The 23,690-nt window shown below is 49.5% G+C and overlaps 1 protein-coding gene across 6 annotated transcripts in view; it reads right to left on the bottom strand.

Annotated features, from left to right (window-relative positions):
* Nucleotides 1-23,690, bottom strand: part of EPB42 (erythrocyte membrane protein band 4.2) — a 28,271-nt gene extending 4,581 nt beyond the window's left edge. The window contains exons 1-15 of one of the 6 annotated variants that reach the window (XM_055278917.2): nucleotides 23,617-23,690; nucleotides 20,831-20,916; nucleotides 20,534-20,699; nucleotides 20,173-20,264; nucleotides 15,267-15,452; nucleotides 14,081-14,314; nucleotides 10,403-10,521; nucleotides 9,361-9,465; nucleotides 8,300-8,477; nucleotides 7,663-7,801; nucleotides 7,256-7,359; nucleotides 6,224-6,466; nucleotides 5,355-5,654; nucleotides 2,126-2,286; nucleotides 863-996 (exon numbers count right to left, since the gene is read on the bottom strand). In XM_055278917.2, the coding sequence (XP_055134892.2) occupies nucleotides 863-996; nucleotides 2,126-2,286; nucleotides 5,355-5,654; nucleotides 6,224-6,466; nucleotides 7,256-7,359; nucleotides 7,663-7,801; nucleotides 8,300-8,477; nucleotides 9,361-9,465; nucleotides 10,403-10,521; nucleotides 14,081-14,314; nucleotides 15,267-15,452; nucleotides 20,173-20,182 (1,913 nt within the window). In that variant the 5' untranslated portion in view covers nucleotides 20,183-20,264; nucleotides 20,534-20,699; nucleotides 20,831-20,916; nucleotides 23,617-23,690. Of the gene's footprint in view, nucleotides 1-862; nucleotides 997-2,125; nucleotides 2,287-5,354; nucleotides 5,655-6,223; nucleotides 6,467-7,255; nucleotides 7,360-7,662; nucleotides 7,802-8,299; nucleotides 8,478-9,360; nucleotides 9,466-10,402; nucleotides 10,522-14,080; nucleotides 14,315-15,266; nucleotides 15,453-20,067; nucleotides 20,269-20,533; nucleotides 20,700-20,830; nucleotides 20,917-23,616 lie in introns of those variants that run through there. The other 5 variants (XM_055278918.2, XM_055278919.2, XM_055278915.2 and 2 more) reach the window with 5 other exon arrangements.

Below are 23,690 nucleotides of genomic sequence, written 5' to 3'. Positions count from 1 at the left end.
GCAGGCGCCTGTAGTCCCAGCTACTCGGGAGGCTGAGACAGGAGAATGGCGTGAACCCGGGAGGCGGAGCTTGCAGTGAGCCGAGACTGCGCCACTGCACTCCAGCCTGGGTGACAGAGCGAGACTCCGTCTCCAAAAAAAAAAAAAAAAAAAAAAAAGAAGACTTGTGTGAGGATGTTCACTGCAACATTACTTGCAGTGTCAGAGAGTTGGAGGTACTCTGGGTGCCCATCTCTGTGGAGTGGAGTGGTAGAAAGTGGTGGGTGTACATGATGAAATATTATGTAGCAGAAGACATATGGGCATAAATCTTAACATAGTTCTGAGTGAAAAGTAAGAAAGCAATTAAATATAAATTTATATAAGTTAAAAGCACAAGCTCATGAAAGCAACAGTACACATTTTACATGTACGAATAAAAGGATATGAAGAGTGGTGGTGAAAATGGGAATAAAAGGGAATAAATTAAACAAAATTGTATATTGTGGTGGTGACTACCAGAATGTAGCCCTCTGACCACGATGAGAGATAGCCTGTCCTCCCTTCATTACTCTCCAATACCCAGCCCTAATGCCCTCACCTACATTCACAGCAACACCCAGGCTCTCCCTGCAGGATCAGGGCAGCAACTAGGGGAGGGGGGTGCCCAAGGGGCCCGCACAGCCTGCCTCACTCCCATCCTCCTGCAGATTTGGTGGTCCCAGGATGAGGGAAGCCACTTGGTAGCCCTAATCCTTTAGTTCAGTTTCTGGGGGTATCTGCTGTCTGCACGGACATGGCAAAGAGAGAGTTTCTCTCTTGGGCCCTGCCTTTCTGACCCATTGAGACATTTCAGGAGGATGAGAAGCCTGCCATCGCTTACCTGTAGCTCCTCTCTCTGTGAATGAGTCCCCTTCCCAGGATGGAGATCACACAGTCCTCCATGGGGGCATCTAGGGAGTTCTGGATGCTGACTGAGGCTGTGAGGGGTTGATACTGCTCTGCTTTTTCTGGCATCTGTGGGAAGAGGCAATACCTAGTGTGGATGCCAAGGGCACAGCCGCAGTCACTCTCTCCTCCCATGTACCCCTGGACCCTCCTCAGTAAGTTTCCTCATCTCTGCCAAGCTGACCCAAACTTCACAGCTGACATCTTCTACTGCTCTACCTGCTCTTCCTGCATTTATTCCCACCCTTAGTCCATCACTGATGATTTCCGACGTCGCCTCTCCTTTATGCAGACCCCTTGGAGGGTTTCCCACCATCTTCGGAATTCAGTTTACACTGTACTCAACGTTCTTCACGGTGTGCCCCCTCTCCCACCTCACCTGTTCTTCCCATGACTAAGTGACATCCCAGCCCCGTCAGGGACTGTTCCATCCCCAGCACACCCCTCAGGCTACCTTCCATTGCACCAATTTGCTGTCTTCTTCTGTCTTCGGTGGCCTTCCCCTACCTCTGTACTGAAAGGGTACCCACTTTTCAAGGCCCAGCATAGATGTCATCTCTTTCATAAGGTCATCCCCAAACTCACTAGCTGGAATTAATCCCCTTTGCTTCACTTATTCCATAGCAACTTTGCGCATCTATTAAAGCACTTATCTGGAAGATCAAATGTTGTGTCTCCCTAACTAAATTATAATCTGCTTGAGGGCAGGGATCAGATCTCATTCATTTTGGCCACGGTAGACACATGGAAAGAGGGCTGGACCAAGAGCCATAAGCCTCTAGAACTTCCTGTTTTTATAATCTTGGGCATGTTGCTCTCTAGGGCTCAGTTTTTTCATCTGAATAATGGGAACAGTTCTACCTCACAGGGCTTAGAAAGAAATAAAGGAGCTGAAAATCCTCTGGCATGTGTATGTGGTGCTAAATAAACATAGGCTATTATGATCCCTGTAGGTAGGAGGCAGCAACTGGAAAGGCCCCAATTTTAGAAACCTTTACTTAACTAAAGAAGTTGGAAGATTTAAACCTTAATAGGGTATGTAAGAAACTATGTCTTTCAAGGGAAGGAGCTCTTAAATGTAGCACTTTCTGGTAATCCTGCAGCACAGTCATCTGCTCTGAAGGGGCTTGGATTCCTTCTGAAATGCGGACCTGAGTGGTGGCAGATGAGGGCAACTCAGGGGAGGACTGGTGCCTACCTTGATGGCAAGGTGTGGTCTACAAATGGCAATGTCTTCCTGAGCAAAGCAGCTAAGGCTGGACTCCGAGTGTGTTGCCATGGCGGTGAGTCTAAGGAAGGTGTTCTCGGGTGGGTTTCGCTCAAAATTGGAGAAGAATAGGCCGATGGTTATTGTCTTTTCTGAAACACATGACAGGTGGAGTCAGTGCCAACAGGTGTGTGTACCCCAGAAACAGCCATAGTTACATGCACAATGCAAAGGACTCAGGGCCTCACTGAGGCCAGAAAGATGCACCATTTTCCCCAGCAATTGTACACTTGGAACTCACTCAAGACCTCACTCCTCACCCTCATCCCCATCACCACCCCCGACAATGCTCTTGGCAGACCACCTCAGTGGGGTTGGGAAGGGTCCCTGTGAACTGGAACAAGTTAAGCTGTTTGGGCCTCAGTGTCCTTGTCTAATAATGCCTTCCTAGTGGGATGGTTTGTGTTGTTTGTAGAGTTTTTGTTTTGTTTTAGAGATAGGGTCTCGCTCTGTCACCTTACAGAAGAAATATCTACTCCTACTGTCACTACTTCTCAGGGGATGAGGTATCCCCCCTGCCTAAATTGAATCCTCTGCTTTCTAAATCTGTGCCCCATCCTGACCCCATCACACTAGCTGTGTAACCCTGAGTAAATTATCGAGCCTCTCTGTGTCTCATCTCCTCATCTGTAAAGTGCGGATAGCAATGGTTCTTGCCTCAGAACGTGGTTGTGAGGGCTAATAAGAGGATGCATATAAAGCACTTACTTAACACCATTTTGGGCAAATAGTAAGTGCCTGATAGATGTGAGCTACAATTATTCTAGTTGTCTCATATCCCCAAGCATAGCACTATCAATTTTAACCCATCTCTCCTGAGGCTCCATTCTTTCCCTCTTGCCTGCTTATTTTCCTCAGCATAGAAGCAGGTTCGGCTCTCTCCCTCTGCCCAGTGTCCCTGGCTGACTACTCCCCAGCCTCACCTTTTCCTGTCATGCCTCCAGGGAGGACTAGACAGTTTGTCTCACCTTCCCAACTCAATCGGCTTAACGCCCAGGAAGCTTCTCTGTAAGTCCACTCTCTTAATGGTGCTTTTCAGCCTTGACACCTCGTGCCCTTTCTGCTGACCTTGCTGGGTGCTCCCTTTCTTTGACTGTTTGACCTCTCTTACTCTGCTTTTCCCCTGACCGCCCTCTAAATGCTGCTGCTGCTGCTGGGTTCCCTCCTCACCCTCTCGTCTACTCACTGTCCTCTCCCCATTGCCGTGAGCTCATCTATGCCCTGACTCTTTGTTGGCCCCCCGTGCTGGGATTTCCATGTCTGAGCTCCAGCCCAGAACTTTATCTTACCAAGGTTTCCTGCCACCTACTGGCCAGCTCCACTTGGGTGTGTCACGGGCTTTCAGACACAATGTGCCACAACCAAATCCATCCTTTTTCTCCCCAAACCTGCTCCTCCCCATTTTTCGTATTCTAGTGACTCACCCAAACCAGAAGCACCCACCACACACAAATACACACTCACACATTCACAAGCCCCATCTATCTCAACTCTTTAATATGTTTTAACTCTAAGTGCTGCTAGCTTAGTTTGGCCTTCATTTCTTGACTTGATGATTTACACAACCTTCTCATCTTCAATCTAGTGGTTCTCAAGACTGGATGCACGTTAGAATCAAGTGGGGAGCTCTATAAAACAACCCCAATGCCAGGCCACACCCCAAATCAGTTACATCAGACTCTGGCGGTGAAGCCCAGACATCAGTATTTTTAAAAGTTCCCCAGATGATCGGAGTCTCTGAACCTACTCTGGCTCAGAAGGCTGCCCCCCACCCCCGCCCACCAAGAAAAAAAAAAGTTCCCCAGATGACTCAATGTGCAGCTAAGGTTAAGAAGCACTCTTCTTATATGACCCCTTCCATTCCATTCTGCCAAAAGTTCTTTCTTGTTAAAATGAATTTCTGATTCCATTGACTACCCTGGTTGAAACCTTCCACCAGTTTTCCATTACCCAGAGAACAAAACTCAAACTTCTTAGCAAGAGAGACAAGACCCTGTGTCACCTGGGCCCCGTGCAGCGCTCACGCCACTCCCCTGACTCCACTCCTCCCATGCTTGGAAAGCGAAGAGCGATACAGAGGCTGGAGGTGAGGTGACTGGTTAGAAGGCTGTTGCAATGCTGTAGACAAGCTCTCGTCAACTGATTCTCACATTTGTCTGTACGTCGGAATTACTCCAGTTTTTAAAAGTTCTGATGTGTTCCACCATGGAGTTTTTATTTTTTTTCTTTTTGAGATGGAGTGTCACTGTGTCACCCAGGCTGGAGTGCAGTGGCATGATCTTGGCTCACTGCAACCTCTGCCTCCTGGGTTCAAGCGATTCTCCTGCCTCAGTCTCCCCAGTAGCTGGGATTACAGGTGTGTGCTATCAAGCCTAGCTAATTTTTGTATTTTTAGTAAAGTCGGGGTTTCACCATGTTGCCCAGGCTGGTCTTGAACTCCTGACCTCAGGTGATCTGCCCACTTCGGCCTCCCAAAGTGCTGGGACTACAGGCATGAGCCACTGCGTCCAGCCCACCATAGAATCTGTGATTTAATCGGCCTGAGATGCAGGCTGAGCATCAAACTTCCCCCAGTTGATTCTAATGTGCAGCAAAATTTAAAAACAATCGTTCTGGTTCAGGGACTCTTAACCGTAGAATAACACAGGGTGTTTAAAAAAAAAAAAGAAATAAATGATACCTGGACCCCCATCTCAGACCAATTAAGTAAGAACCTCAGGGATGAGCAGGGCCCTTTGCACATGTTGCTCCTTCCATCTGGAATGCCGAGACTTACTTTTCTGGCCATTACTTTTCTACTCATCCTTCCAGATTCAGTGCAGTACAATTTATTTGGGGGCAGCTTACTCCAGCCTGGGGGGAGGTGCTCTCCTGCCACTGTACTCTGTTAAACTCAGCAAACACTTCTCACACTGCTATGAAGGGTCTGTTTACTTATCTGACTGCAGTTGGCATCATGTTTTTTTCCTGCTTCAGGCGCAATAAATATGTGTTGAATGAGCGAATTAGAGAGAACACGAGAGTGAGCAGCAGGGGCTCAGAGCCGTCTCTAGAGACTGCAGGGGGTGCCCTGTGGCTGCGGGGTGCCCTGTGGCTGCTGCCTGCCCAAGGCAGGGGCCGCGTGTGTGTGTGGGTGTCTGGTGGGGCCATAGAGCGTTACCCAGGTTGGCACTGAGCATGAGGTGCAGCTTCTTCCTCCAGAGCTTGGCAGCAAGGACACCGTTGTAGTGCACAGCCTGGACCCCAATTGCCAGCTGCACTGCCTTCTCCTGCTCACTGTGATTAAACAGCGTCACTGAGATCTGGGCATCCCCTCTCAGGGGTAGGGAGCTGGGTGCTTTCAAGAGCAGGTACAGAGGATTGGCAGTCTCGAGACTGGGAGGACAGATGCCGTTGTCTTTCCCATGGTCCATTTTCTCTTTCTCGACTCTCTCCAGCACCTCTTTTTCCTGAAGAGACCCTAGTGAAGGGGAGAAACAAAGCTGATCTTTTACCTGGCTGGTATAAATGCTTCTAATAAAACCCTGGGAATCAAAACCATTTACCCACTTCTGCTCAAATGCCAAAGTCACAAGAGCTCTGCAAGCCTCTAAAGCCATATTTAGCCCAAAAATGTCTGTGTCAGGCAGATCCACCACCGATACAGTGTGTCTCTTCCAAACCACTCAAGGACCAAGTTCTTTTTCAAGTGCTGTGAATTTGCCCCTTGAATGATGAGAGAGCAAGGTTGGGGACAAGTCAACACTGTCTCTGAGGACAGTTTTGCAGGGAACTGAATTTTCCTATGTGAAAGAATTTAGACTTCCTCTTAGGGTCAGGAATGCTGCTAAATGTCCTAGGGTGCACAGCCCGTACAACAAAGACATATCTGGGCCCAAATGTCAATGGTGTCAAATGGGGTTGAGAAACCCTGTTTTATACGATGCGGAAAGGACAAGTCTCTTTCTGGCTGCATCTGCCAGGCCCATCCGTTTCCCTCGCTTGCTGTTCCAGGTACCGAGAAGCCTGGGGCCCTTCCCTGGCCCGTACCTTCAGGATACTTGTAGTTCTGAGTGATGTCCTCGCAGCGGTCACTGCCCACACCCTTGGTGCTGATGTTCTTGCCAACATACTTGGTGTTGGAGTCAGTCAACTCCAGTGTCCCATCCTCACAGCACTTCCAGACCACACATGAAGCATTTATGGCAGCAAAAAGGTCTGACACTGCTGGGGTCAGCCCCAGCGTCCCCTCCTTGACTGCTCTGACCGGCACCAGATCACAGAACCCCCGGACTGAGGGAGAGAAAGGTTGGTGAGCATGGGAGCCGCGCCTAGACCTCTGCTCAGTTCAGAACTGCATAACCTCAGTCCCCATCCTCTAGCCTATTTTCCCTCCCCGAGGACCAAGGTCAGAGGTGAGCACTAGGCAGGGTTGCTGAGAGAGCCACAGAGGTGAAACTATTTAGTAATCAACTATTTAGTGATAAAACTTTTTGGTCATGGCCCCTGGCAGAAGCCCTCTCAGGAACTGGACAGGCAGAAGCTCAGAGGGTCACACTTAGCGTGAGGAGCTCTCAAGCCAGCTTTACTATGGATATGACAGGAATAGGGCTACCTTTCTTGAGCACTTACTAGGTGCCAGGCTCTGTGCCATTTCTGTTCCTGAGGAAGAGCTATCTTTTTGTGGGTCCTGAAGCTTCCTTTTCTGGGCTTGAGCCTATCCCAATACCCTCTTCATCCATGTCCAGAACCTCAGAAACCCCTGCTGCAAGCCCCTGGCCCAGCACAGCCACGTGCCATCTGAAGATCCTCTGCCCTTCACTGTGACCCAACTCCCTCACCCGCGGCTCTAAGGTGCCTTGTCTACCTACAGCCTTGTAGCCAGGATGGCAGGCACCTCTATTCCCATGAGCCCACTGGCATCAGGTCAGCTTTCTGCTGGCTGCTGTCATGCCTCAGGCTTCCACTGTTTTCGAGGATGGAGACCCCCTTGGGACTGTCTGCTGCTCCTGAGTCCTCTCCGGGGGACTTCTTCAGCTCTGTGCAGCCCTGCGTGGTCCTGGACCCAACCCTAGGCTTTACCTCCACCTCCACTGGGAGCACTTGGGTGCAGAATCTGCCATCCATCATAACCCTGGGGCAAGGCAGGCCGCGTCATCCAGCACTCTGTGGAAGTCTGGAAGATCCTGAATGTAGCAAAGAGAAAAATTCAAGTGGGAAAGAAAAGGAGTGCTGAAGAGGTTCTGGAAATGCAGCCTGGCAGAGCTGTTTTTGTTCCAGTGGGATGGGAGGTCACTGTGTCAAAGTGGCTGCAGCACTCCGAGGAAGGGGCATGCACACCATCACTGACCATCAGCGCCACCTCTAAGGGTCTTGAAAGCCTACTCTCCATGCCAGGGCCACAAAGGGGGTGGGGCTCCTGCAGAGGTGTGCCATGCAGGGTTGGAGCCCTTCCTGGACTGGAACCTCATCTCCCTCGGGCTTCTCACCAGATTCTGCCTCTCTGGCCTTCTCCATTCTGAAGTCCCTCCTCATTATAGTATTCATCTACGAGCAGACGCCCGCCGGTGCCCTGTGCTGAGGCAAACGTGGTCACCACACGGGCAGGGATTCCCAGGCATCGCAGCACTGCGAGAAGAGGGGCGGAGTGTCAGGGGGCGCTCAAGAGACCGGGCTGGGGGCGTGTGGGAGGCTAGGATTTTCAGTGTCTCCTCTGGGCACTGAAAACTTGGAAAGAAGAGGAGTGCAGGAACCTAGAAGTGGCAGCCAAGAACAGGATGCATGAAGGCTGATCAATAAGGCACAGGTTCCACCGCATGCGGGGTATATAGCAGGGGAGAAGGCAACAGAGCATAGAACACAGCACTGCAGGGCTGCTCTGCTAGGGCAGGGTTAGGGAAGTAAGTGAATTTGGGAACAGAGTTTGCAAATGAGCCCACCTTTGCTGAGGGGAAAAGCAGCAGAAGCTGGTGGGAGAAGCTGCCTGGAACAACTACTTCTGTGTGATGAGATGGGGAAATGCGGCTGCAGGGAGGCAGCACCTGCTTTTGGAGATGTCCTTCCCGCATGGGAGGCCAGGGAACAACCCAGGAGGCAGGGCACTCTACAGGAGACAAGGGGACCAACCTGTGCAAGCAACAGCAGCCAACACCCAGGCCTGGCCATCATACACGGGTCGGCCTCGGCCTGTGAGCCACTGCCGCAGGATGGGCACGCTGCCCCGGCGCTTGTTTATCAAGGACCCTTCCTGGGTGGCCCGGGTCTGCGGGGTGGGCAGGACCCTCTTCTCCTTGAGAGAATGCAGCTGTTTGGGGAAATGTGTGGATGTCAGTATGAGTCCCTCGGGCAGGACAGCTTCCAGGGCATGGGTAAGGAGGGCTCATTGCAGTACTCCAACCATGGTGAACAGATACCCAGCATTAGAGCCACCTGGTACTGGTTAAACCTGCATGCTCCTGGGCTCCATCCTAGGCCCCTGGGTCATAGCTCTAGGGCTGGAGCCCAGGACTCCCCTTCTTAACAAGCCCTCTGGCTCCAGCCACAAAGAGGAGCATGAGAGCTGCCCTTCCTCAGGGGCTGGTTTCACCGGTTCTTAGTCCTCCACCCTGACTCGTTTGAGGTGGTTTGCACCTGGGTCCTGGAGGCCACTTATCCCAAGCTTCTTTCAACTCACAGGCTGGCCTGGACCCTCACCATCTTTTCAGAGGGGACTTCAGCGGCAAAGAGGGAATGGTGAACACATGACTCCTCTGAGAGGATTTTTAGGGACAAGGGAAAGCACCAAGTTACCATCATGGTCTGCATATTCTTATGAATAATTTAGAAGTATAAAAGAAGTCCCTTCGATCACTGCAGCAGCAAGCACTGGATAAGATGGGCCCTACCCGCTCCTTCCCATGGGCCTAAGCTCCAGGATGGGACTGGGTGTGGGGAGGGAAAGGAGGCTTAGTCTTCTGCGGGCTTGCGTCCTGATGGATCACACATTTCTTTGCTTTTCTCCCCACTGTGGATGCTATTGCCTGTCTTTTTGTCCTCCTTGGACCCTTCTGTAGGGACTGTTCCCACCCCCTGGGAGGAGGGGGCCATTTGTGATTTGGGGGTTTCTGAGGCCACGGTGGTGGGGCAGGTCTCTCAGAGGGCTCTTGTCTCACTCCTGCCCCATTCTGGTTCCCCAGCCTCTCGCTTACCAAGGCACCCAACACACAGGCCACGTGCACCGGCTGGCTCCACTTCTCTACCTGCTTGTCCTCACTCAGCAAGCGCAGGCTGAGGTCGATGACATCCCCCTCGAACTGTTAAGGACCACACAGGGCCATGATGAAGGGTTCCCAGGTTAGGCACTCATCCCGCAGGACAGCCTCATCATCTCGTCCTTCTCCCAGACCCGCACTCCACACCTGCCTCCCTTGCCTCACCCCTCTGAGGAGCTCTGGCTCCCTCCCCCCACCTCTCAATGTGACCTGGGTTCCTTTTCCCAGGCATCCAATCCTTTGCCTATCTGTTGTCTGACTCCCGGTAGGGTGTGAGCTCTCAGGGATCCGTGCTGTACTGTTTCGTTTAATTGCATTGCATTCCATTTCCATTTAGTGAACCCTGACTGCTCCTACCAGCCCTGAACCAAGAGTGGAGGATACCGAGGCAGCTCCTGTTCCTGAGGAGCCCACGGTTTAGGACTGGAGATGGACACGCAGTCCAGCCCCTTAGATTACAGAGCACAGCAGCATGCCTAGGGCTCTTGTAGAGATGCCGGCACAGAGCAGCACAGTGGAGAGGCTCCCTCTGCCTTTGGGGGTTGGGGAAGGCTTCTAGAAGGTCTTGAGAGATGGGTAGGAGCTTGCCAGGAGATAAGAGTGGGAAGCCCTTCCTGGCAGAGGGAACGTTCAGCCTGTTGCTCTGAGGATGGAACTGGGGCGGTTCATGGAGAAAGGAAAGCAGGGTCCTGGCTGGAAGGGCCATGGATGTTAGGGTAGGGGGATTTGGTCTTTATCTCAAAGACAGTGAGGATGTAACTGAGGCTTGATTTCCACAGTTTTAAAGAAAATAATTCTGGGAGCTTCAGAGGATGTTCTGATATGGCCCAGAGGAATGGGAGGCACCACAAGACTGAAATGGGCTAAAGAAATGGTCTCATGACCACGGGTTTTTGGACCTACCAGCTCTGTCTAGCCTGAACATGCAAGGTTATGGGACAGTCACTCTACACACTCCTCCCCTAGAGGGCCCTGGTACCTGGCCAAAGTCCCAGGACTCTGCCTGGATGCAGTCAGCTGTGCCCAGGTAGATGAGACCATTCTGGTTCAACAAGTACTCCATGCGCTGAGCCTCATTCTTCAGGAACACAGCATCCTCTGGTGAGAGGTGGGTAGGGATGAGAGCCTGTGGGGGTGCTAGGTCCACCCTCCACATCCAGGCCTCTGTCCTCCCTGCCGAGATTAGGTTTGGCTGCAGGCCACCCCATCAGCTCTGGGCCTAATGAAGACTGAGGAGGAAGTCCCTCTTTCACTGCCCCCACAGGGACCCAGCCCAGAGTCCCTGGGTCAATCAGGGTGTGGCCTTTATGGTCAGCCAGGAAGACAAGAACAACCTTAAAAAGCTTGGTTGGCCAGGTGCAGTGGCTCACACCTATAATCCCAGCACTTTGGGAGGCCAAAGCAGGAGGACAGTTTGAGGCCAGGAGTTCGAGACCAGCCTGGGCAACACAGCAAGACCCTGTCTCTACAAAAAAATAAAAAAAAACAGCCGGGTGTGGTGGTGTGCACTTGTAGTCCTAGCTATTCAGGAGGCTGAGGCGGGAGGAAACTTGAGCCCAGGAGTTTTAGGTTGCAATGAGCTATGATGGTGCCACTGCACTCCAGCCTGGGTGACACAGTGAGACACTTTCTCTTAAAAAAAAATGAAAACCAGCCAGGCGTGGTGGCTCACGCCTGTAATCCCAGCACTTTGGGAGGCTGAGGTGGGTGGATCACCTGAGGTCAGGAGATCAAGACCAGCCTGACCAACATGGTGAAACCCTGTCTCTACTAAAAGTATAAAAAATTAGCCGGGCGTGGTGGCACGCGTTTGTAATCCCAGCTACTCGGGAGGCTAAGGCAGGAGTATCTCTTGAACCCGGGAGGCGGAGGTTGCAGTGAGCTGAGATCATGCCATTGCACTCCAGCTTGGGCAACAAGAGTGAAACTCTGTCTCCAAAAAAAAAAAAAAAAAGAAAGAAAAAAGAAAAAAAAAAGAAAATCCTAGTCGTTCACAGCCAGAACACTATCGTCCCTGGATAAATTGGCAACAGGCCAGGGAGCTTCCCAATGGCTTGTATGTCTTCCCCACAAATTCAATTTGTGACCAAAAACAGGTGTTTCAGAAAAAAGACAATTAAGCATAGACTGACGGATGTGAGCAGAGGGAAGAGGAGCATTTGGCAAAACAGGGTTGGAGGGTTGGAAGGAGCAGCGGGGTTGAGAGGTGGAAGTCAGAACATTGAATTTCTGCCCTGGGGGTGTCCAAGTGGGTCTAGGGCTCCCTCGGTCTCTTGCCGGTGCCCCTCCTGCTTTCCTCATCCTAGGGTTGGGCTGGAAATCCTGAGGAGGGTGGGCGACTTTTAAGGGGGCCATCACCCACTCTGGGAAGCTAGAAGCAGGAGGGCAAGTGCTGAGGGCTAATCACTCTGACCCAATGGCTGAGGTGGAGTGGACAGGGGTTAGATTAGTTTCTGGGGACTAGAGAGAGAAAAGGATTTCCAAATCATCCAGAGGAGATGCTAGGCTAACCTCTCTGGAGCCCTCCAGGGATCCATCTGGGGATGAGGGTCCTCAAGGCAACAGAAGGATAAGACGCCAGAAATCAGGAAGCCCTGAAGAATCTGGGGCCTAAAACCACAGAACCATATGCTCAAGGAGCCCTCCACTCCTGCCTTCCATCCTGAGTACTCTCTGAAGTCAGCTAGGCATCACTGTTTTTTACTTTTTATTTTTTGGAAATTACTTCAAACTGAGGTGTTTGGCCCCAGGATCTGCAGGTCTCTAGGAAGTAGCTTATGAGAGCATGGGCAGTGCCAGCCTCCTCCTCTCTGCTTGGGTATATGTAGCCCCCTTTATAAAGTGCCTGGCCTATGAGCAGGGCTCCAACTTTTACCATAGGATGTAAAATGATGTAAAATTTCCTTTTGAATCCCCATCTCCAAGCATGCCAAGATAACACTGAGATGCCAGCGAATCTGAAAATTTCTCAGTCACCTCCCAGATGAGCGGAGCCCATGACTCTCCCCTGCCCAGACAGAGACCTCCACCCCACTCAGGTAGAGAGGCCCTCCGTAGGCAGGTCCCTACAAACTGAGCACAAAGGCAGGACTCCTGGCACTGGAGTCAAGAGTGTGGGCGCCCTGAGCCAAGCACTGTCCTAGAACTCTTTGCTGGGTCTTTACGGCGGTTGCCAGGGCCCGGCTCTGGAAGCAGACTCAGGGTGATCGGGGGGTACACCAATGCCTCAGCTTCAGAGGGAAGCGGCTTGAAGGGCTTTCTGCCAGTCGTGGAGAGCCACAGGGCCTCCCCCAGCTGAGGGGCCCTGCATCTACATTCATCTACGTGGGGCACCTGGATGAATAAGAGCTCCCATCTGCTGATCCACCTGCCTTTGCCCTTGGAGCAGGAAATAAGGGTCTGAGCTGAGGACAGGTGGGGCCACCTGAAGTAGGGGAGAACCCTGCCCTGGACAGGAGAAGTGGAGGGTTTAAGGTACCACAGAGAAAAGCAGTCAGGAGCTGCGGGCCAGACATGGGGCCAGGCTTAAGAACCTGGGAAGGTTCTTCCACCTCCCCATGTTTCCGTCAGTTTCCTGGCCCCGCCTTGCCACGGGGCCTCCTTCAGGCTGGCAGCAAAACTCTTGAGAGGAAAAGGGCTATGTACTCGTTTGATGTTGTAAAGACAGGAAAACCGGGAGAAACTCTTTTTCATTCTCCCAACAAACCCTTCAGGGAGCCCAAGGATGAAGGTGGGTAAGATAGATTTAAAAGCAAAGACAGACACAATCTTCAGAGTGGGGAGGAAGAGAAGATGAGTCCTACTTTGGGTCTGATTTGGACATATATTATGTCAGATGGCCATTTCTAGACGACATAGCTCCAGCCACAGCTAGGGCTGAGCTTTGCTAGAGGTGGCCACGGTTGGGGGGGGGCGGGGCATAGCAGGTCACCTGACCCCAGGGAAGCCGCTCATAGGCTGGTGAACCTTGGGGTCCCGTCAGACCCTTGGGTAGGGGGGTCTGGAGAGCACCCAGCAATCTGCAAGAACAGAATGAGCCGGAAGAGAGGAGTAAAGACAGGGAAGTGTAGATTTCCTGGGAAGCGGAAGCAGAAGCTTGTGGAATAACACAGACCTCTTGGGGCCCTGGTCGGCGGGGGAGCCTTATCAATTCAAAATGGTATATTCTTTTTCTTAAAGAGGGTCCCCCAAATTGCATCAGCTTCAGGTCCCGCAAAGCCTGAGTGCACTCTGGAAACAGAATAGTGGGGGAGAGAGAGAGAAGCCCATCCTCAGGCCACCTCATTCCCAAGGCCCTCTCCAGTTCTCACCCCTGCACTGTTAGAATGAAGGGCAGCTTTCCCAGGGTCATCTCAGTGAGTCTCAACTCCTGTGACCAAAATAGCGTGAGCCAGCACCAGGGTCTGGTGGTGAGACAAGCTTTCGCTTTCAGTGGGAAGGCTCAACCCGCTTCTCCCAGGGGTGACACCAAAACAGGACCCTGGGTCTGAGAGCTGGTTCATTCAGGGAGAAAGCCCTGGCACAGACTGGGTGTTGGTGCTGTCCTTAGAGAGGGCTGCCACAGGGGCCTGGTGCAGGTGCTCCGTGCCAGAGCTGCACCCCAGCTCCAGTGTCTGGAGCCTCCGTGCAGCCCAGGCAGGCCCAGGTCCAAACTTACCTCTACTCCAGGGGTTAAAGAGCAGTGTGAACTGGCCCAAGAGGTGTGGCTTCCTGCCTGAGACCTGCAGCAGAAGCGAGTAGTGGCCAATGACAGCGTCCGCAGGTGTGGTCACACAGATGGTCCAGGACTGGGCATCTCTCTCCTCCACCACTGCACTCCACCACTTTCGGTCCCCCAGACTGGAAATTGGGAATGTGGCTTGGGTCCTGTTGATCTTGGAAGGCTTCTCTCCTGCAGTCACACAGTGATTAGTCCGTCACTGGGACTTCTTGGTCACAACTCAGCGTAATAAGGTCAGGGTATTACAAAGATAGAGCAGGTGAAAGTTGTTTTTGGAGGATAATGAAAGTGACCCACCTAGAAATGAGGCCCATCAAGAAAGAGTGATAGGAGAGCACAGGCTTTTGGTACCCATGGACCTACATCATAGTCTATAAAATGGGCATCGTAATAGTACCTTCTTCATGGCCCATGGCAGGACTGAATGAAATACTGCATGTGAAGTACTTGGCCCAACACCTGACAGGTAGTATGGATTCAATAAAAAGTAGCAATTAAATGTTATATTTAGCCTGGGTTCGATTCCATCCAGAATTTTCTTTTTCTTTCTTTTTTTTTTTTTTGAGACAGAGTTTTGCTCTTGTCGCCCAGGCTGGAGTGCAGTGGCACAATCTCGGCTCATTGCAACCTCCACCTCCTGGGTTCAAGTGATTCTCCTGTCTCAGCCTCCTGAGTAGCTGGGATTATAGTCACCCGCCACCACGCCTGGCTAATTTTTTGTATTTTTGGTAGAAACAGGGCTTCACCATATTGGTCAGGCTGGTCTTGAACTCCTGACCTCAGGTAATCCACCCGCCTCAGCCTCCCAAAGTGCTGGGATTACAGGTGTGAGCCACCATACCCGGCCCCATCCAGAATTTTCTACAAAGCTACTATTATATTTGCAACCAAAAAGAGGCTCTTGGTGATGCTGCTGCTAGGCAGCTTCTGAGTCATCATAAACAATATTTACCAGGCACATAATCTCGTGGCACCCTCATGACCGCCCTGCCAGGTGGGCAGGACTTCTTATGGCCCAGCTGCAGTGTGGGCCATTTGCCCTTTGATTTGCTAACAGGGTGCTGGAGAGAACAGAGAACCCCCCAGGCCTGCTGCCAAAGGAGTCTAGGCCTGTCTCACTAACCAGTTTGTGCAGTGAGGGCCACCTTCTTCAGGGCAGGCAGAAATGCACGGACTGGAGCGCAGAAGTGCAGGATGATGGTGAAGGGCTGCCCCCTCCTCACAAAGAGGCGCCGGGAGCTGAGGGCCTTGGTGTGGTGCTCCTCATTGTTTCTTGCTGCCTGAAAGTCGCAGCTCTTGATACCCAGGGCTGTTGTGGGAAAGAGAGAAGTCATGGAAACTAAGTAAATGTGACAATGTAAGTACAAGCAGAGATTCTGGAGTCAGAGAGACCAGGGTTCAAATCCTTGGCTCCACTTACGTTTTAGCTGCGCAATCCCAGGTAAGTAACTTAACCACCCTCAGCCTCAGTTTCCTTTTCCTTAGAATAATCATCCCTCCTTTCAGAGTTGTGGGGATTAGATGATGTATAATACATTTAGCACAGTGTCAGATACACAGTAAGTCCCATTAAATGAAACTGTTGTTGTTATTATTATTAATAAGTGCAATGCTTACTCTCATTGTTGGCCTCCTTTTTCTTGTCCCAATCCACAAGCAATGAATAAAACCCAAAATCTTTCTCGCACCTACTCATTTTTTCTTAGAGCACAATCAGATAATTTTTAGAGTTAGTTTTGAGATCACTGAGTCCAATTCTCTTGTTCTACAGATGAGAAGAGTGAGGCTGAGTGTGGAACTGTCTCACCCGAGACTGTGCATGGTAGCTTTTTGACCTAAAGTCTTACTATAAACTCACAACACTATGCAGCCCAGAAAAACCCTTCACGGAGGTGGCTCAAGAGTATTATGACAGTCTGTTAATCAATTCTCATTTAACAGAAGTGATATGGTTTGGCTTTGGGTCCCTGCCCAAATATCAGGTCGAATTGTAATCCCCAGTGTTAGAGGAGGGGCCTAGAGGGGGGTGATTGGATCATGGGGGCAGTTTCTAATGGTTTAGCACCATCCCCCAGTGCTGCTTGTTTAAAAGTGTGTAGCACCTCCTCCTTCACTCTCTCTCTCTCTCCTTCCCACCAGCCATGTGAAGATATGCTTGCTTCCCCTTCACCTTCTGCCATGATTGTAAGTTTCCTGAGGCCTCCCCAGGAGCAGAAGCTTGTACAGCCCACAGAACCATAAGCCAGTTAAACTTCCTTTCTTTATAAATTACCCCATCTCAGGTATGTCTTTATAGTAGTGTGAGAATGGACTAATACAAGAGGGAAGAAAAAAACAAGGAGTAGAGAAGTCAAAAGATATGTTCAGCAAGCGCAAGATAAGGAACAATGCTGGAAAAAAAAAGTTTTTTTTGATTTTTGTTTTTTTTTTTTGCAGCAAAGGAATTGTGTACTTTTTGTTCCTTTGATGGCAGAAGGCCATTGGGAATCTCCTTGGTCTGAAAGGCAGCCTGCAGTTTTTGCACTGGCTCAGCTGCCACAAGAAAGAAACTATGGCTTTTGCTCGCAGGTATGAAATGAGGTCTAACCCACTTCAGGGAAGTGATATGACCCTGATGGCAATGTCCTTTAGACTACAAGACATATCTTGTCAATTTCAGGATACTCCTACTTCAAATTTCCCTCAGTTCCCAGTCTCTCTGCTTAGAGCTGAAGAGTAGAGGGGAAGGATGTTCTACTTTTTCTTTCACTAGTGATGGGGATGATAGAAGATGCCAATGATGTCTATTTAGGGCAAAAGAACTGACATCACTGAATATGAAGAAATGTGAAAGTGTCCAGAGGAGGGAAGGAAACTCTCTGTGTCTGGTCCTGGTGTCCCTGGGTGCCCCTTGCATCCTTGTATCCCCCTCCTCCACTTGGCTTGGTCAGGCCATGGCTATAGATAAAGTAGCCACGGGGAGGCTGGGATTTGTAAACTGAAGTACAGCAGCACTCAGAAACCAACAATGATTCCTCTTTCTGCTTAGCGCAAAGCTTGTGCTGGGGCCCAGGATAAGCCCTGCCTCTGCAGACTGGTTGAGTTGGATTGGATGGTGGAATGCCTTAGTCACATCCTAAGTGATATGACTTGAGCCTCAGTGTATCTGAACCCATGTAATGACCATAGTGTTACGGCAAGAGTCACTAGAATTCATTTGGATTCTTGTTCTGTCTAGAAGGCTCCCACCATCTCTTCTCTATCTGGCAGATGTCTACTCATCTTCCAAGATCCAAAGGCACCCACCTCTGTAGCCTTCACTGACTCCTCCTGGCAGAGGTCAGTCCTCTGGACTCCCACAGTACTCTGCCCCACTTTCTTCAGCACTTATCCCATTTGATAGCCATCACCTGCCTAGCCCTCTGCTCCCCTTTTCACTGTGAGCTCCCCAAGGTACAGTACTTTCTCATATCTGCATCCTCTGCCCCAGCAGAACTCAACAGATAGCCAATCAGTGTTTGCTCCGTCAATGAATGGATGAGAACATTGAGACAGCCTTAAAGGAGATTTTCTCAGATGCATCACAGGGGCCTCAGGTCCCCATCTGTGCTGCCAGACCCTCGCAGGGCCCCTGAGGTATCTGCATTCTTTAGGTCTGCCTGGTTTCTTGGTTTATCTCTGCCTCTGCCCCTTTTAGGTGGATTCATTGACTCCTACCTCTCCTTCTCTCCCACTGGGTCTTGAGGCAATGATACCTTCGTGTTTTCCCAGCATCTCCTATTTGTACCACAGCCCATGAGAAGTTGTGTTAACCTGGAGATCATGTGGAATGCTCTTCAGAGGTGCACAATACCCCACCCTCCTCCCTCTCTGCCTTTCACAATACCCCAGAGCTGCCTCAGATGTGCCCCTCAAGCAGTTATGTGTTTAACAACTGGCTGGGGGGAGGGGTTGGTGAGGGGAAGGGCGTACTGAGTTACAGCGTTTGCCAAGTTCTGTGGTGTAAAATACTCCCCCAGTGGCCAGTTTGAAGCTACTGAGGTGATGTCAGCAAGCGCAGAGCTGTGAAGAGGCGTGGACTGGCACTTCATCATGTGGTTTTTCCAGCACAGAGATACAGGAGACATAAACACCCTCAAAAACATAAAGGTAAAAAGGAGTAAAATATGTAGGTGGTGATGAGTTTAGAGTACTTATTATCTTTCTTTTTAATATAAATTTTTTACTTGTAAGTTTATACAATTTAATTTTTAATAATGCCTGTGTTTAAGAACTTGTTCGGCCGGGCGCGGTGGCTCACGCTTGTAATCCCAGCACTTTGGGAGGCCGAGGCAGGCGGATCACGAGGTCAGGAGATCGAGACCATGGTGAAACCCCGTCTCTACTAAAAATACAAAAAATTAGCCGGGCGTGGTGGCGGGCGCCTGTAGTCCCAGCTACTCGGAGAGGCTGAGGCAGGAGAATGGTGTGAACCCGGGAGGCAGAGCTTGCAGTGAGCGGAGATCGCGCCACTGCACTCCAGCCTGGGTGACAGAGCAAAACTCCGTCTCAAAAAAAAAAAAGAACTTGTTCACAAGATTCCTCAAAATTTAGCAATTGGCTCTTGCAAGTCAGCACAAGCCAGCTCCAGCCACTGCCGCATGTCATGAGTTCATACTCAGTGATTCCCATCTGGTGGCTACTGGGCCCTCTGCCACCCACTGCCTGGAAAGAATTTAGTGCCCAGGGGCATCCTCTGGTTTGGGACTAAACAATCTCCTGATACCTTTGTGTTTCTCTGATTGAGTAGATTTTTAATTTGTCTGGTCTCTACAGAATAGAAAGAACGGTTTGGCCAGGCGTGCTGGCTCATGCCTGTAATCCCAAAACTTTGGGAGGCCGAGGCGGATGGATCACGAGGTCAAGAGATCGAGACCATCCTGGCCAACAAGGTGAAACCCCGTCTCTACTAAAAATACAAAAAATTAGTCAGGCGTGGTGGTGGGCGCCTGTAGTCCCAGCTACTCAGAAGGCAGGAGAATCACTTGAACCCAGGAGGCGGAGGTTGCAGTGAGCTGAGATTGCGCACTGCACTCCAGCCTGGTGACAGAGAGAGACTCTGTTTAAAAAAAGAAAAAGGACAATTTATTGGTGTTTGCTCTATTTTCACAAGACGTGGCTGAGATTATTGACTTAATTCACCCAGAATTCTTTTTTTTCCCTATCAGGTGTTGGTCTCAGGGTCAGTTGCCCTCCACACACCAGACTGGCCAACCAGGGCAGGGGAGTGAGGCAGTTTCTATAGCAACAGAACCACAGCTGCATCCCACTGTCCCCACACCTCTGCACCATTTCCCTCTGACTACCCTCTTGCTTCTCCCAGGACACAGAACAGCCAGGCAATTCCCAGGCCAGGATATAATAATTACTGCCAAGAGTGCTGCGACTCTGACCACCTCTGTTGGTTTCTTGCTTTGTGTCTGCCTCTGCCCCTTTTAAGTGGATTCCCTGACTCCCTCCTCTCCTTCTCTCCCATTTGGTGTAGAAGCTGTGACACCTTCATGCTACCCAGGGTATCTCTCATTTGTATCACAGGGTGTCTCTCATTTGTATCAGTAAGTTGTGAACACTTATGCTGTGATGACCTTGGGATAAGAATATAAACCCATGTTAACCACCATCACCATCTCACCATCATCATACAATTATCATGACCAGTTTACCCCAACATCCTACCCCATAACCACCCCATAGCAACATCACCATCACCTCCGCCTCTACCAGTACCCATCATCACACCACACTCCACAGCCACTCCACCATCACCTCTGCCTCCACCAGCACCCATCATCACACCATGCCCCACAACCAGCTCACTATCACCTCTACCAGCACCCACCTACCACACCCCCTCCACAGCCACCTCATTATCACCAGTACCCCCTCCCCCACCATGGTTACACCACCATCTCCCCGCCCATCATCCATCCCACTTCCTTTAATGAAAACAGGTGATGCTGCGAGGGCTGCATACAATCCAGCAAGCCCTGTCGAGCGCTGGCTTGGCTCACCCTGTCCCATGGTTGCAGGCCGCTCCTCTTATCCACTTGGCCACAGGAAGCGCCTGTCTCGAACTGTTGCTTCTGGGCTCCTTTTGGGCTTTCTGTCTTCCAGACAGAAAATGATGAAGGCACTTTTGTTGGCTTAAGAATCTGGAAATAGCAAAACCTCCCCGCACTACTCCTGTGAGCACCCTGACATGTTTCTTCTCTCCTACTCCCTCCCTGCTGCTATCTCCCGGACCAGTTGCTAGGAGTAACCCTGTTCATTTTATCTCTTGTGCCAGGAGGCCCAGGCAGGAATATGCCTGGCAGCCCTGGGGGAGGGGGTGGGATGGGGAAGACCTGCCAACTGGAGAAGCCTAGAACAAACCTTGAAGCCTCTTGCTTCAGTGGTCTCAAGAGACTCTCAGAGATGTTATCTGGACTGCACTGGAAGACTCTGGAAGAGAGGAGGCCACAAACAGGAGTCCCATATCCAACTCCAAATCTCAGGCCCTAAACGTGACAGGGGCTGCAAGTTGCGAGATGTTCATGGGCTGTTTTGATAACAGAGAGAACATGTGTGTCTGAAATTTATCTGTGTGAAAGAGATAAGGAAGTAGAATTTGTTGGTGAAAAATGAATGTCTTAAAAGTAGAAGCTGGGGCCCCAACTCTTCCAAGACTACCTGGTCTGGGACCCTCTACCAGAGAAGGTTGGGAACTATCTTGGAACTCAGGCCCTATGCCTTTTCAGTTTTTCTTTCTTTAGTTCCTGAAGAGAAAAGAGAAGGATCTCATATTTGGCCTTACCTGGGCTTGTGAAACTGTGTTACCAGAAGCACTCTCAGGGCAGCTGTACTTGCTGCATATACATGAGACGTCTATAGAATGATATAAAACACACTGCCAAAAATATTGGTTGCCTGTAGGGAGGGGATCTGGGCAGTGGGGTAGAAAGGTTATCTTTCTGCTGTTTACTCTTTTATACTTTTAAAACTTTGAACTTTTGAACTCATTTGAAGGATCTTATTATGTAAAAAAAAAAAAAAAAAAAAAAAAAGAAACCTGTCTTTCACTAGCGCAGTGGTTCACGCCTGTAATCCCAGCACTTTGGGAAGCCAAGTCAGGTGGATCACCTGAGGCCAGGAGTTCGAGACCAGCCTGGCCAATATGGTAAAACCCTGTCTGTACTAAAAATACAAAAATTAGCTGGGCGTGGTGGCGGGCGCCTGTACTCCCAGCTACTCAGGAGGCTGAGGCAGAAGAATTGCTTGAACCTGGGAGGCGGAGGTTGCAGTGAGCCAAGATGGCACCACTGCACAGCCAGCATGGAGCAAGATTCCATCTCAGAAAAAAAAAAATGCTTCATAAGAAATGAAGAAGTTAATTTTTCATTATTTGAAGATGTCATTTTTTACCTGGAAAACATGAATCTATGAACGATTATAAAAGGTAATTTAGTGAGCTGGCTAATGCCAAAATTATAGAAGCCAACAGTTTTCACACCTGCAATCAATAACAAGTCAGAAAATGTAATTAAAGACCCAACCTATAATAGCAACAACAACAAAAGATGAAATTTCTAGAAATAAACTTAAGAAATGTGAAGTGCTGTCAGTAAAACACTTGGAAACGGTATGGAGGGACACCAAATAAGACTTGAGCAGATAAAAAGGAAGATCACCATCCTAGGTAGGACAACTCAACTTTATAAAGTGGTCATTTCTTCCCAAGTTGATCTTAAGTTTAATTCATTCCCAATAAAAGCACCAAGATTGTTTTTTGAAACTAGGTAAACTGATTCTAAGGTTCAAAAGGAAATTTCTAAGATAATAATAAAGTGAGACCAGCCTTCCTAGATATGAACACATAATATAATATTACTGTAATTTAAAAGTCCATAGATCAAAATACATATATTAAATGTATGCTAAATGTGGCACTTCAAATCCATGGGGAAATGAAGGATTTATCAGTAAATGACTTTGGGACAACTAGCTTGTCAAAATACAGTTGGCTTCCTACCTTATGCCACACATCAAAATAAATTTCAGATGGATCAAAACTCTTATTAAATCCTTAAAGTAATAGAAGAAAAAATGAGACACTTCTTCTTAAGTTAACTTGGGAAAACCTTTGAAAATATTATGCAAAACCCAGAAGCCATAAAGAAAATGCTGAGAAATTTGATTCCTTAAAAATTTTTAAATGGAAAAATTCACAATGTTAAAAGATATGCAGGTGGGGCACGGTGGCTCACACCTGTAATCCCAGCACTTTGGGAGGCCGAGGCGGGCGGATCACGAGGTCAGGAGATCGAGACCACGGTGAAACCCCGTCTCTACCAAAAAAAAAAAAATACAAAAAATTAGCCGGGCGTGGTGGCAGGCGCCTGTAGTCCCAGCTACTCGGAGAGGCTGAGGCAGGAGAATGGCGTGAACCTGGGAGGTGGTGCTTGCAGTGAGCCAAGATTGCGCCACTGCACTCCAGCCTGGGTGACAGAGCGAGACTCCGTCTCAAAAAAAAAAAAAAAAAAAAAAAAAAAAATTAGCTGAGCATAGTGGCATGCGCCTGTAATCCCAGCTACTTGGGAGGCTGAGGCAGGAGAATAGCTTGAACCCGGGAGGTTGGAGGTTGCGGTGAGCTGAGACTGGGCCACTGCTCCAGCCTGGGCCACAGAGTGAGACTCCGTCTCAAAAACAAAACAAAACAAAACAAGATATGCAACAAGTTGGGGAAAATATTTGAAACTCATATCACGAAGAATTAATCTCCTTAATATAAAAGATGCCTATAAATCAATAAGAAAAGAATAACAAACTATTAGAAAAATGAGTAAAGGATATGATAAACAATTCACAGAAAAGGAAATAAAAATGTCTATCAAATCCATGGAAAGTTGTTCAGCCTCATTTAATAAAAATGCAAAATAAAAACACCCTGAGATATCATTCTTTCTTCACCTATTAGATTGGCAAAGATAAAAGAGTTTGACAACATTTTGAGTTGGTGATGACTTAGGAAAATAGTTGCTCTCTTATAATACTAGTGGGAGTGCAAATTCAAATTGGTGCAGCCTCAGCTGGGCACGGTGGCTCATGCCTGTAATCCCAGCACTTTAGGAGGCGGGTGAATCACTTGAGGTCAGGAGTTCGAAACCAGCCAGGCCAAGAGGGTGAAAACCAATCTCTACTACAAATACAATAATTAGCCAGACATGGTGGTGGGCGCCTGTAACCTCAGCTACTCAGGAGACTGAGACATGAGAATCACTTGAACCTGGTGGGTGGAGGTTGCAGTTAGCCAAGATCGTGCCCCTGCATTCCAGCCTTGACAACAAAGCAAGACTTTGTCTCAAAAAAATAGAAATAAATAAATAAATAATAAATTGGTGCAGCCTCTCCAAATTGGTGCAGCCTCTACGGACAGTGTTAGACTGGGTGGCTTAAACAACAAATATTTATGTTCTCACCCTTCTGTAGGATGGAAGTTCAAGATCAGGGCCTTTAGGCTTGGTGTCTGGTGAAGGCTCTCTTCCTCACATGC

Source organism: Symphalangus syndactylus, chromosome 5 (genome assembly GCF_028878055.3).
Source record: "Symphalangus syndactylus isolate Jambi chromosome 5, NHGRI_mSymSyn1-v2.1_pri, whole genome shotgun sequence".
Lineage (NCBI taxonomy): Eukaryota > Metazoa > Chordata > Mammalia > Primates > Hylobatidae > Symphalangus > Symphalangus syndactylus.
Note: the sequence above shows the minus strand (reverse complement) of the source record. Positions and strands in the feature narration are given on the sequence as shown.